Consider the following 15187-nt stretch of genomic DNA (forward strand, 5'->3'; position numbering starts at 1 on the left):
CCACACCAATGTCTCATATACCTTGGTAGGAATGCGCTCGCTTGTTTCCATGTCCACATAATCAGTTAAGCTTTCTTATCTTTACAACTTGCTTGCATAGTCTTACCAATGTTATCGTATGTCATAACCAAACTCAACATACAGCAATTTTAAGGCCACTTTCCAGCACATTAATGCCACCAAAGTACAAAAATAATTCGTCATTTCGTTTTAAGCAACTTCTCCCTACCCACCTTCATGGTTATAAAAGCACAGAAGTAGGAGATGCACGAGCAAGCAGCTTACATAACTAGATTATTCAAATATTGGCTAGCTTTGCACATTTAAATGGTGATTGGAATGAACGTTTTTTTGCTCTAATTCAAGCAACCACGTACACGTTAGCGTAGGAATCAAAGAAAGCAGCGTGTTAGATTGTTATATGTGAATTATGCCCCGTGCAAAAAAGCTAATCACGAGAAGAATCAAACAGCAGAATCAGCATTTTCTTATCTAAAGTGAAACTTGGACTTTTGTTTGTCTAAGGCTTGCTGCACCTATCTTCGAATATTGTTTATCTTCGATTTGGAATTCGAACAGCAGCTACTTGATGAGACTTGGTAGCAATTTTCGGCCGAAGTGTCTTACTCCATAAATTGCAAACGAGATTTGTGTTCCAAGTACACTTTTTGTATTCAATTTATACATGCAAAAATAGTATCATCTACTGCACATTTCAATCATTATGCCTAAACTTTGGTTCATTAAAATGCGTAAAATTCTTATTCAGATTACAATCAAATTAGCAAGTAAAATAGACCTAAAAATGAATCAAAATTATTACAATCAATCAATAAATAAATATATCAACAACTACAATAAACAAGTATGATTAATATTCGTAATTAATCAAGCAAATTCAGCAACGCAGTCACCTGAGAAAGAGACGGAAAACTGAGCTAGAAAACATATGAACAGACACGAATACTTGTAGTAAGACGCCATTGAAGGATTTGAAATCGTCAAAGATAATAGCAGCATCCAATCCTTACACCATTGTAATTTGCATTTGTTCTTGAGAAGTCAACTTATCCTAAAGAAATTTGAATGTGGAAATGTTGCTGATGATCAGAAATGCTGAGAAATTAGGGTTTTTCTCGAGTATCAACAAAAATTGCTGAGTAATAATAATCGATGAAACTGGAGTTGAAGACAACGATGGCTTTTTAGGCACTGTTCAATGAAAAAACAAAAAAAAATTTATGTAGTGGTATTTTTGTAAATGACTAAATAATTTATATTAATTGAATGAAAAATAAATTTAAACTATTAAATCAAACCACTTTGAAATTGTTTTCTAAACAAAAATATTTCAAAATTTTATTATAATATGTACAAAGTTTTTCCTTTGTACTATTCAAAAAAAAAAAAAAAAAAGTTTTTCCTTTGTAAATCTATTAACTATTACTAAAACAGAAGATGTTGATGTCACTATTACCCACGTGTCACTCTCATAATAAAAAATTTCCCGCCTAAATGCAATAATGATGTCATCTTTTTTTTTTTTTTTTGGTACAGCTATCACATTTAACATTTTTGAAATTAAAATATTATAAGGTTCTACATTACAACTAAAACCTATCAATTTATCGTAGGAAATTGAAACAATTTAAAATAGCACACTAATAAATGACCTCTTACATTGAACTATGAATTAGACGATGTTGAACAGTACTATATCATAATTTTGATGAAAATGAAAAATTTTAAAATTACAAAATGTATGTAATTCTTATTTATATTCATGTATAATAGCGATTTATTTTTAAAATGTACAAATTAAAAATATGTTTTATATAAACCGTGCATCGTACGGGTTCTAACCTAGTGTTTTATATTAGTGCATTCCAGCGCCTAACTGTGATGGAAATGTTAGGTCCATCATAAGGGCAAGATGGTAACTTCGCCTATTTTGAAATCTTCCCACGAACCTAAAATATGAGTAGTGAAAACATTGTTGAAATGCTGCTACTGTAGCTTATCAATAGTGTTTTCCCGGCATTGCCCTTACTCAGCTTGTATTGTTAATAGTAATTTCACGGTATTGTCCTTCCTACTTGATCTGTTTATGTGTTGCCAGGTGTTAGTTCAATGCCACCTGGGTCCTTCGACGTTCGGTCTTCTCCGAGTTCTCTCTTTCCTTTCATGAATTCCCTTTGTTTTTTCTTCTGTGTGCTTTTCACCAAAACTGCTCTCATCCTCTCCATTTCTAGCATCCTTTCTCCTATTTTCTCTCTTAATTTCCTCCCCTTCATATCACCAATCCTCAATTACATAATCTAATAAACTTTTTTTTTTTTTTACATTTTTGTAAGGAAATTTCAACTTCATAGTCTAGGGTTTAGTTTTTCACACTTTCGTTAACGTGACATGATACTTTGTTGAACCTCCATTTCATCAATTCAATGTCAAATCTTCGATTTTGTGAATCATGTTTGACAACTCTGCGTTTCCTTTTTCTAACTCATCCTCACCTTCTCCCCCCTCCCTGACGAAGACGACGATAACATCATTCTCCTGGTAATTTCCCCTTTTTTGTACTCATTTGTTAATTTCTTGGTTTTCTGAGTTTCTTTCGATTTTTATTAATTGTTTATTTCCGACTTTTACTGTAATTTGTGGTTTTTCACGAGGTTACTGTGTTATTTGGGTGTATCTTCAATGCCCCACTTATTAATTTGATAGCCCAGTCACTTGATCTAATTCAATTTGGTTTATTTAAGTTGACTTATTAAGTGGGGTTTGTTCGATTTTTGATGTACCCATTTTTTATTTTTTTGGATTGAATTTTAGTTTACAATTTATCATATTTTTCTGGGTTTGAGAAATTTGGATCTGGGTGTGATGATTTTTTATTTTTCATGATTTTTAAGGTTTTGGAAGTGTGAGAAATCTATTGACTGAATTGAGGAGTAATATTTGATTGTGTGTGTAAAGGTGAGCAATTATTCAACTTTTTACAATTTGGTTTATTTGAGTTGATTTATTAAGTGGGGTTTGTTTGATTTTTGAGGTATCCATTTTATATATTTATTAGATTGGATTGCAGTTTCAAATTGATAAAATTTTTCTAGGTTTGAGAAATTTTGATATGGGTGTGATAATTTGTGGATAGATTTTCATGCTTTTAAGGGTTTTGGAAGTGTGAGAAGCTAATCTATTGACTGAATTGAGGAGTAAGATGCTTGTTATACAACGTCAAACTAATTTTTGGAGGATTCATTTCTACAGTGAAGATGCTCTTAAAATATTATAAGACATGGTTATAAGATATGTAATAATCTTTGCGTATCACTTATGTGGGCATACAAATTCTGAATAATCTTTGCATATCACTTATTTGGTTATACAACTTCAAAATCGCTCAATGATCAAAGACATTGTAAGATGTTTCATTGATAATATTAGAAGTAACGCAATGAGGCTATATTTGAGCAATAAATGTAAAATTGCCATTATATGGTCACTCAACTTTTGAGAAGAAAATAATTAGTTAGTCTAATGCAAATGTTGTTTGGAGGATTCATTTCTACATTGTGTTGCTAATATGATTACTCAAGAGAATTGTAAAATGAAGAATATAAATAAAATAATAGCTAAACTAAAAATCAAAAAATAAAGTAAAAGCATGTAATTTATACATCCAAATATTTTGAAATTAGAAGTCAATGGCAGTGAAAAGTTATTCTAATGGTTTTGACATTGACAACCATGTGCTTTTCATATGCGATAAATTTTATCCATCACAGACACAGGGTTCGTTTGCTAAGAAGCCGTAGCAATTCTGGATACTTTGGAACAATCTCAAGGAGTACTGGTCGTCGTAAAGCAATTTGTATAATGGATTAAGGTTTTGGAAAGTAATTTGTATACCGCTGCAATTGATATTGAATATCTTCGACATTTGAAAGCAAAGGTATAATAGACCTTCTATGTTTCTGTAATGCTTAATATCTCTGGGTTTTGTTTAATTTTTCCAGGTTCTTATTTAATTGGTATGAGGTTTTGTTTCGATTTTTCTGGGGTTTAATTGAATTTTTTATGGAAAATACTTAATTAATTGTTCTTCTAATTTTCTAGGTATGTTTTGAATGTGGGAATTTAAGTGTTTTTCCCTCAATTTTTGTTGGACTGATAGCTTGGCTTTTTCTTGATCATTACTTAAACTTTCTATGTTTGGTGAACTGAAATTTTGTATTAGTTGGCACAAAGCTTTCACTACTATGATTGTATGTTGTAGTCTGGCTAATTTGTGCTTCAACTTTGTTGCACATATAATGGTGAAATGGATAAATTAAGAAAAGGTCAATGAAAAATAAAAGGTCACTTTTGAAAGATATTGGACTAGAAAAAAGACATAAATCTTAACTTAGATTGTCATTCTAATTGCTAGAGATACTTTTACAGAAATTCTTAAACAATAAAATCTGACTATCTGATGCTTTTAACATGCTGCTTGATTATGTAAACCATAAGCTTATTTTGGTCAAGGCAATGGTAGACGTTATATATCCTTTAGATTTTGAGTTACTATTTTAAGAAAATCTAAGTGGTTGGTTAGTGATTGTGAATCATATCTATCTTGCTTTAGATTGCTGCTATGTATTATGTGTGTGTACGATTGTTTTAACAAGACTCATTGACTACTTTAATATGTTATTATGCTGTTTGATTCCAATTATGCATTCTGAACTTTGATACATGTGATTCCTTTCAATGAGTTGGTTTATGAGCTTTATTCTATAAGTTATGAGCAGAGATTGCTTTTTGTAAATGTACATGGTTAGTTTGTTACTCTGGATCAGATCTTGTTTTCAGTAATGTTGTAATTTCAATTGTTTTGTTTTTCCGTGTTCAATTTCCTTAATTTTTCAGCAAATAATTCACTGCATAGATGGGAAGAGCAAAGGTCTCTTAACCACAAAACAAAATGAGCAAGAGTGGGTGGAATACCGAGATGTAATGGTAGAAATAGTCAAGAAGAGTTGACAAGAGCATCTTCCATGATCTTAGTGGCGATCATGATTATTTGCGTGTGGCTTTCATTGGTGGCAGTTTTGATTTTTTTTTTCTTTTCAAACTACAATATGAATGTTGAGGCGGGAAGATCTGGACATATAAACAGTGTCACACTTCAGATTAACTTCTTGTTATCATTATCTGGTTTTCTAAGATTATTAAGTATATGTTGTACGTATCTTAGGCATAGATAATGTCAAGAATGTGGTACAAGTCATAAAATTATACTTTGAAAACAATCAGTGAGTTGGATCAAGACAGAATAAAGTACTTTTATAACAAATTGACATCTAGGCTGAAGGTTTTTTCACTTTGATATCTTTAACAATGCTTTAGCTTACATTAATAGAATTTACACTGCATCATGCAAGAGGAGCATTGGTACTATTATCATTTTTGGAAGTTTTGTGCTTGAAACGAGTATGTATGAATGTGTACTTGATTATATAGAGTTGGTGGTTATTGGTATTATTATCATTAAGATCAAACAAAATATTTTAAAAGTTTTCTTAAGCTAAATTCTTTAGCGGTCTCTCCCTTTTTGTTAAGTGACTCTCGAATGATCTTTTTTAAGTGGTCAAAGTAGTCTCTCTCTCTCTCTCTCTCCCCCCCCCCCCCCCCCCCTCTTTGAAAGTCAAAAGTGCAAAATTCCTTCACATAGGCATTAATAAGTACTTCTATATGATCTGTTTATAATACTGTAGAAAAGTTTGGGATGTCCTGATTAAAAAAGAAAAGATGACAAACTAATCTTTCTTATTTCCCATCAATAAATATGCTGAAAATCAAACACTGGAATCAGATAATTTAAAGAAAAGTAATGATATCATTCATTTTATCTCTCACACTCTCCCTCGTCTTAATTTCTTGAAGGTTAATAAAGCTGCTCCTGTAGAACCTACTTTAGTTTTAGCTTCTTCTTCTTTTTCTCACTCTCCCAAATGCTTTGTTTTTCCACAACATCCTCCTCAATAATATGTTTATATCTTGAAATTTGGTTGTTTTGGTGGGTTTTTGAAGATATACTTGTGAGTGTTATATGTAGTTTAGGCAGTCTGGAATTTTGGAGACTACTTGGCTACTTACTAAAATTTTTTTTCCCATAATTTATTGATGAAATGACTGCTGATTTGATGATTTATGTTAATATGATCAATTGGACTAAGACTTACATTCCTCAAAAAAAAAAAAGGACTAAGACTTACTCTCCTTGAATTAAGTTATTAGAGTATTTTAATTTTATTGTTGACATCACAAGGAAGGAGTGGACTGAAAATGTGTCTGAACTCTGCTACACGTCTGCTGGCAGAAGAAAGCTGTCTCAGGAAACTATTATTCGTCGTAGAAAGCCTTTTCAGAATGTGACATATAGTTTGTTGGGTTCAAATTGTAGTGTTGAGCCTTGTGATGTGGAGGAGGACTCATGATTTTAGTGGAGAGTGCTGCAAAAAGATTATTGGAAAATGATGATGGTGTTAATGGCTTAAGGTTTGAAATAGTTATTTAATTTAGTACGAGTGGCTGTCCTTTGGATTTCATTTTACTCTTGAAGTGTGATTATTCAAGGATAGAGTTGATGGTTGTTTGTTCTTGCTGATATAGATTGGAAATTAGTGGATCTTTGGACCTTTTTTTTTTTTAAATATACTTGGAATTTAGGTATGTTCATATATTTGTTTGTGTTTTGATTAAAATGAGTAGAATTTACTATATTAGCTGTGTTTTATATTGCATTTTACTTTTGATATGGTGTTTTATTTAGCAAGTATAGATTGAGGGATTTGAGTTAATGGTTGTTTTGTGTAGGGCCCGGATGTTCATCCATAGCCTATGGGGAGGCAGAAGAGCTGGGTCTATATATTTCACATCGAGAAAGACGAGAAAACACTTTATATGAATCCTCACTCCTAGAACAAAGGTATACAATAATACTATTATGGATTTTCCAATGTATTCGATACTACTCCTATATCCGTATGTAATTGTATGGTTGGACTCTCTTTCTACCATTGACTCAAATGCTTAACTTTCTTCATTTCCTCTAATATTGGACCATGAAGCAAGAGTTCCAAAGGATGAAAGAAATTAGGAAAGTAATAAATACTTTGTATATATGATATAAAAAGTTTTGATTAGAAATTCAAATTCAATATATATCTCTAATGAAAGAAGAGATGATTGAGGGTTACCATTAAAACTATATTATTTGAAATGTTTAAGCTATTTGTTGTTGATATAGATAATTTAGCAACTACAAATGCCTCGTAATAGGTTTTTTTTATTTATCCTGATTGAAAAGAGTATAAAAGCTCTTTTTAGTGTCTCACTCTATCCTTTGGGTTTGACATGTTTTGATGTGACATTATATCCATTATATTAGCTTTTCTGATGGGCTTAAGTTTTTCCATCAGAGAGATCACATAAGAATTCTTTCTTAGTTGAAAAAAAATTGATAACAGACAAGCAAGAACTGTTTAAGAATAATTCATTTCTCACCATAGAGAATACATTTGTCAATCTTACTACTGTAAGTTATACAAAGTACGACTTCGTAACTTTATAAGTGATATAATCTATAGTTTTGAATTTGAGTGGCAAAATTGAACATAAAAACTTGTATTGTTTGACAATGTTTTACTAAGTACTTTTTTAGAGGAATAACTGACCTGCATAAAAGCATAGTTTCCCCCATTTTCTTAATTTAACCCCCCTTTTTTATTTTATAATTATTGTAAAATTATCAATCTTTTGGGTACCTACTCTATTAGTATAAGGTGTTATTTTTATAATTTCTTAGAAAGACCTAACAAGGGCAACACTACTACAAAAAACCCCTATCGAGTCACCTCTAAACCATCTTACACATCGCTTCAAGGGCAACACTACATGCACCGACACAATAGGTACCCCCTTACGTGTAGCCTATAACGTGACACGTTAGGTTGGTTTATGAGTCGCCTTTTTCATTATAGGTGACGTGTTAAGTTGGTTTATGAGTCGCCTTTTTCATTACAAGTGATGCATTAGGTTGGTTTATGAGTCACTTTTTTCATTATAGGTGACGTGTTAGGTAGATTTATGAGTTATGTTTTTCAATAAAGGCGACGCGTCATGTGTTTTTATGAGTCCCCTGGTTTTAAAGAGGCGACGCGTAAAGTAACTTGACGAAAACTGTAATTCTTCAATAGGGATGCACAAAATACTTTTCATTTTCCTCATTAAATTCACACTTGCTGCTGTATATAATTACAACCTATGTAGGACTTGAACCTACATCTATGTGCAATAGCACATTGTTCGACCATTTGAGCTAATAGGCTTCCAAAAACTTCAATGGCAAAACTTCCAGGAATCTGCCATAAAAATATGAACAATCACCTATAAGAAGAATCTGTTCATTATACTATCAAAGCCTTCCATCTCCATCAACATATGAGTCTTGAGTCTCCTACTTGCTTCATGCTCACCTTGTGATTATTTTCCCTATCATAAAATAAAATTTTATAAAATTAAACTTCTCTGCATATAGCAAAATTAATGACTGAGCAGGAACTGAATTAATTCATCTTCAAAATTATAATTAAATATGTGGTCACATAAACCCCAAGAATGTCGTACATTGAGGCAAATATTTGCTTCAATTATGCAGTCAAGTCCATATAGAAGCAATAAAAACAATAAAATCCTTCTTCCTCCAAAGCTAAAGCTCAGAGACCAGTTTGCAGACAGTCTAACATAAAATTCAGAAATTCTTCATACATCCCTTCTTGTAAATTTAAACAAGTATCACATAGATAATAGAGCCTCAAGTCATCAATAAGTGTGAAATCTACAGTGTTCTCTTTCTAAAAGACCAAAATTATAAGACAATGGCAATATACTGTCAATTAACATCTCAAGGAAAAGGTCATTTCTTCATGATATCAAGTGCCAATGAACACTAGAGTCTAGAAAACAAAAATAAGTGGACATACCTTCCAAGTTTCATGAGAATAATATGTCATCATAATGCACAATTAGCAAGCAGGTTTAAGGAAAAAATCTTAGAATACTCACAGATTAAAAAACCACACTTGAACCTTGAACAAATTAAGTTCTACATATTAGATGAATGAATTTAAATTCATAAGAGAATAAAGTATTATATATAAGGAGAAGAGATAAGGATGGAATTCCAAGGAAAAAGATAACAATATTCTAAGGTAACAAGAGAAATGTATAGTCTACAGCAAATTGAATAGGAAAACTCCCTATTTTTTTTATGAGAACATGAGTTAGAACTACAAGCAAGCATAAAACACAAAACAGAGTGAACAATGGAAAAATCTTTGCACCCAAGGTTTTAAACTTACCCACTTGCTAGTTAGTGAATTGGAAGATATGTAAAAATGTCACTTTATTTAGCCTCTCCAACTATAGCCTTCCCAATCATTGTTTTACTAGATCCCTGAAATAAATATATGAGATAATATTTATGAAATAGTAGCTTTTAGGCCACTTGCAATTCAAAAGTAAAGAGCTGCAATACTCACACATTTCATGGCATGCTCTAAACCAGCTGTAACATGCTTTGAATATATCTCGGTCCATGATCTCATTTCTAACATGTTAAAAAAGCATTATCAATTTACAAACAAAATGAAATGACATTACCATAACAAAGAAAGTGTTAGATAAATGCATATCATCATAAATAACATTAGAGAAGCAATGTGACTTGTGAGGGCCAATTGTGTAATGTTCTGTTCAAGTTCAATTTGCAGCTTAATAGGTGTAATATATAACACAAATACAAAAATATGTGAATTTGAATAAAAATAGGTGACATGTTATACGTTTTGGACACAACATGTGTTATGGGTTGAAATGGTTTAGATTTATCAGTTTTTTGGGAAGTTTAAGCGAGGGTTATGACTAGGTTCGGATCTAATTGGTTCAAATTATTTACGGTTGAGTTCTGATGTATCAGCTTGATAACTTGTACAAATGTATAGGCCATTAATAGTTCAACAGATTCAAAAGTCAATTCTATTAGTTCAATTTTCGGTTTTCACAAAACGGCTTCTAACCGATTCAATTCTTCACTAGATCAATTCGATACAGACAAGTTTACAATTCGAGTTAGAAATTAATAGCTTTTTCCTTGATCTTTATTTATAGAGTAACTGTTAATAGTTTGCAAAGGAATCTTATTGTTTAACTTTTATTTTAAGAATATTAAGGACCATGTCTATACTACTTCGCATCTAACTGATCTAAGGCCGAGCATTCAACATGTCAAAGTAATTATGCAAAAATTTCGAATTATTTCAAGAACAAAACAAAATTTTTAAGTAGCTTCACAATTCAACCATAACATATACATATATAAATTCATGTACACATTAAATCACTGAAAAAACCACGCAATAAAACAATAACTGGTTAATTAATATAAATTCAAAGCATAGCCACAAAAATTCCATAATAAAAAAATCAAAATCAACACTTCAATCAACAAAATTAACATCAACGTTATCAAAATCTAGCCAAAATATTGACTAATAGATGAACCCCTAACTTTTTATAATAAAAAAAAATCAATTAATTCTTGTGTGGATGGAAACCCTAACCTCGATAGCGAGATGACTAGTAAGAGGCACATAAGGGAGCGCATTTGGGCTGGTCAACGTTGAGGTTCACCATTGAAACTTACCACCGTAAAGATGAATTCGCCGTCACTTTAGAGGTGTGAAAGAGGAATGAGAGATCGAAGATGAGAAATTGATCCGCGCATATCTGACAACGGAGACAAGTAGTGGTAGTCGTTGTTGGTGATTTTGCGAGGGGGAAGAGGTTGAAAGGAAAGTGTATGGAGGAGGAAGGTGTGTCGGTGAAAGGCAATGAAAGGAAGGAACAAAATGACTAAGGGAATGAATGAGGGAGGCGAGGAGAGGAAGAAATAAAAAAAGACCAAGGGATTGTAGGGTTTTTATTTTAATCTGCTTTATTTGTTTCTTAACTTAGCAAAGGTGTTTCCTGTAATAGAGCAAGATTAGAAGTGACTCGTAAAGTAATACTTTATGAGTCACACATAATGAAAGATGGGACGTGTATAGTTTACGTGTCGCCTATTATAGTGTAGGTGATGCGTATGCCTTTCAATTCATTTTCAGATGTCTTTAATCAAGCTTTATGTGTCACATGCTTTGTAAGAGGCGACTCTAAAATCTTACGCGTCACCTATTAATTTTAGGCCACTCCAAAAGGGCGACTCCGTAGGGTGTTTTTGTAGTAGTGCAAGCACATACTTTCCTCATCTCTAAAAATTCTTCTTGTTTTGACTTTTGTTTGTGTGGCAATCACTGTCCAAGAAAGAAGAACTATGGGTAGATGAGTGGACTTGTGATTCTTCATGTCAAATTTATCCTATTTAGTTTCTTCTTGAAATCATTGTGGTATTGAAAGGTCTAAAAAATTGGCAGTAAATAAGTTAGAAAATATGTTTCATTTCCTAATATGATTTATACATCTTGTCCTACATCTATTTGGTTTTGCTCAAATGGTAACTGCCATGTATTTTATACAACACTCAAAAAGAGATCAGGATTGAAAATGATGGGCCTAATGGACAACTATTGTATCTATAAACATATTGATTAAGCTGTAAAGAAGTTCAATTTGTATGTGTTCTGCGTAAGATCATAATGGCTAGATTTGTTAATGATAAATGTATGATCATTAGGATCAGGTATGGTCTTGTGCTAATTTGATCTTAAAGGGGTCTCTTTTCAAAATCATTTGCTTTGTATGCAGTTGCCAATGATTTGTTTCTGGATTTTCTTGCTGGAGTTGGCTTTTCATATTCCAACACTATGTCTGATTTGCTATCTCATGGAGACAAAAGGACAAATATTTCTATGCTTTTATCATGTACGACGTGGACATTTATACTACTGTAACTTATAATTTAGAATCGTTTATGCCTGTAGACAGTTCTTTCTATGGGTTTCAGCTCAAACTCCTTGAGGTTTCTGCTAGAGTGGTTCCAACAATTCCCACACTATAAGGGGAAAGAATTTTACATTTTAGGAGATAGCTATGGAGGTAATGCTTAAAATATTAGTCTCCATTTCTCTAAAATATGTGTCTTGCATCGGATTAGTTATTTATTTCCAACCCCCCCCCCCCCCCCCACACTTTAAGAGGGAGCCAGGATTTCTTATATTTTAGGGTTTAGTTAGGAGAGATAAATAAATTGGGGCTCAAAATCGCACCCATTTTATCTCCATTGATTAATTTTACAATTTTGTTGTTTATTGCATACTGTGGATTAAATCTTTGAACCATTGGGTGAAGATTGTGGAGTTTTAAAGATGTTGGATTTTTGAACTTATTTTATTTATTAAAATTGTTGGGTTTATTGGACTTTTTTTATTAAAAAAAAAAAAAAATCAATGAGAGATTATTTAAGAAGATTGAGTTAATGTTCATTTTTGAGTTTCTTTAAAGGATTGAGTATGAGTAATTTGCACTTTTATTCTGTAATGTAGTGAGAACATAATGAGAAATGTAATGACATTTTCTTTTAATGCAGCTATAGTGTATTATAACTTGTAAGAAGCTAACTTCACATCTCATCTTAATGTTTACAAAATTTAATTGGATGCTCACTATGGGACAACCAAAGTGTATGATTTCTTCACAAACTAAAATTTGTTTGTCTTTTGAATAATTCGACTGCATTTGAGTTCCTAACCTGGCTTTTAACTTGCGTTTTGACAGGATTTCAGGCAGTTTGGGTTGAATATATCCGATTGATGGGAAATGCTATGATGCTATGTTGAGAGAGTAATATGTGTTTAGGATTGGAATGATGTTCATCGCTTTTTTTGAGTTTGATATAGTAAGCATGGTTGTGTAACAAATTGCAAAACATAATTACAGCTGCAAAAAGGAGAGAAATAAGGAGAAAATGAATAGTTGAAAGTTGTTTGATGAATTATTTAATTGTTAATATTTGTAGTTGATGATTGAGCAAATATTACTCGATTTGTTGTTTTTGTTGGACTAAAAAGATCTCCAACCGAGATGTTCTTTGGTCTTTTTAGTTTTTGTTGCTTGTTTGGTTTGGTTCTTAGTTCTTACTGCTAGAAAAAAAAGACCTCCAATTGATGTGTAGTGGATAGGACTAAAAAGAGTTGCTGGAAGCTATCTAAATATATCTGTTGGACTAATAAGACGACGAACAATTTATCTAGATTGTTTACTGTTGAACGGGATGGTGGTCAGTGAGAAGAAAGGAGACACTACGTTGTCGGTGGTGTAGGTGTTGTACTGGTGGTGGGGTAAGCTAATAATGGGTAAGGAAGATAGGAAGAAAATGGTGAGAGGTAATGGGTTCAACAAGTATTCTCTTTGCTATACCAATACAGAAAGTTTAAGTAGGATATACGTTGCATATTCCTTCTTTATTTTAGAACGCAAACTATTGGGTGTGTCCACCCGCACCCAATAGTTTGTGCGTCCTGTACTATTTTCCTTCTCTTTCTCGCTGCTTCTTCTCTTCCTTTCTCTTTCTCTCTCCTCTACTCATTATTTCTAGATCTAAAATAAAATTAGAAATTCACATCAATAGCATACACAATTATAATTAATCCAAAGGGATAGTTTCGAATTTGCTATTAAATCAAATTGATGATTTGCAATTAAAACCATTGCTATGATTTGCAATTTTGACAGGTTCCATCATCAATTCCAATAAAATTGGGCATCGAAAATCTTCGGGATTCAAAGCAATTAAGCATTTCTCCTGGTGATTTCACTTCAACTCCGACAATCTAAAGGTAGTGCTTCTGATTTGTGTGGTTGGGCTGGACTCCGGGACTCTGGCGTGGCTGCGGCAAGAAGAACAGAGAGTGGTGGTGCCGTTGGTGCGTGGTTGTGTTGGTGGTGGGTTGGGGTTGCGGCAGGAAGGAAAGAGAGAGTGTGGTGGTGGGTGGGGCTGTGCAGGATCGGAGTAGCATTCTTTAGTTTTTAACAAGCAATTTAAATTTAGTAATGGTAATACGGTTGACATTTGCAGAAAATGGATCATATAGGAGTGATAGGAGCACGAAACAACTAACATTTATTTCACTATTATAGTAAGAAAGAGAGTGTGGTGGGTGGGGGCTGCGGCAGGAAGAAAGAGAAAATCTGAATTGAAGTTTAGTTTCTTAGCATATGTACTTATATATATTTTGTACATTAGTTAATACAAGTAATATATCAGCTAATTGATATTTTATATTAGTCAACAACTCAACATTAAAGACATTGAACCTATCAGCCAACAAAAGTTACATATAAGCCAACAAGAAGAGTATATCAGCTAACAAAGGATACGTATAAGCCAACAAAGGATACGTATAAGCCAACAAAAGGTACTTATCAGTCAATAAAAAGAACATATCAACCAACAAAAAATACATATAAGCCAACAAGAGGAGTATATCAACCAACAAAGGAATATAATAGTTAACACAAAAACCATATCGGCCAACAAATGAAACATATCAGCCAACACATGAAACATATCAGCCAACAAGTAATATATATCAGCCAACCCTCTTACACCGAACAGTTCGTGCGTCCGTACGCACGCAATACCTTCTCATTTTAGAATTATTGGAAGGTAAAAGAGAACGGTTGTTCTTGATGACCGTTCTCTATGATTCGGCATACAAAATGCTTATTTAATACATTCTATAAATTTTATACATCACTTAACAAAAGAAAGGTTCTAATATGTTTTATAAGGCCTATTTAAGTCGTTCTCTATTCCCTTTTTTTAGTAATGCGAAGGAGAGAGAAAGAGTGTGCTCAAGACTCAATATTAATGTGATAGTTTGTATAGAAATTCAAATTGATTAATAACATATTTAGAACAAAATATTCAACCTTTAGAATCATGATAGAAGGGGAAGGATTGAGATAAAAAGAAGAAGAAGATGGAGAGAGAGAGAAAGAGAGAGATAGAAAAAGGGGGGAAGAGAGACAGAGAGAAGGGACATGGGAGAGAGTGAGAGAGGAGCATGGATACAAGGATGTGTCGAGAGAGAAGAAGCAAAGTTAGAGAAGGGTCGGGAATTAGAGAAGGGGTTGCGAG

General features: G+C 32.7%; 1 protein-coding gene and 1 long non-coding RNA gene across 5 annotated transcripts in view; one reads left to right on the forward strand and one right to left on the reverse strand.

Annotated features, from left to right (window-relative positions):
• LOC145585062 (nicastrin-like) overlaps positions 1-1480 on the reverse strand; it is a 33633-nt gene extending 32153 nt beyond the window's left edge. Inside the window, exon 1 of the mRNA XM_081641808.1 lies at positions 915-1480. Coding sequence (XP_081497934.1) covers positions 915-1020 — 106 coding nt within the window. The 5' untranslated portion in view covers positions 1021-1480. The remainder of the gene's footprint in view (positions 1-914) is intronic.
• Positions 1481-2071: 591 nt separating this feature from the next.
• On the forward strand, positions 2072-13079 carry LOC145586336 (uncharacterized). 4 transcript variants are annotated; one of them, XR_014100919.1, is made up of 7 exons: positions 2072-2559; positions 2913-2976; positions 3789-3955; positions 6865-6976; positions 12030-12144; positions 12635-12728; positions 12823-13079. It is a non-coding gene; the product is annotated as an uncharacterized LOC145586336 (long non-coding RNA). The 4 variants fall into 4 exon arrangements; XR_014100922.1 differs by lacking the exon at positions 12635-12728 and having other exon boundaries at positions 2073-2559; XR_014100920.1 differs by lacking the exon at positions 12030-12144 and having other exon boundaries at positions 2076-2559.
• Positions 13080-15187: the final 2108 nt, after the last annotated feature.

This window comes from Chenopodium album, chromosome 16 (genome assembly GCF_948465745.1).
Source record: "Chenopodium album chromosome 16, dcCheAlbu1.1, whole genome shotgun sequence".
NCBI classification, from domain to species: Eukaryota; Viridiplantae; Streptophyta; class Magnoliopsida; order Caryophyllales; family Amaranthaceae; genus Chenopodium; species Chenopodium album.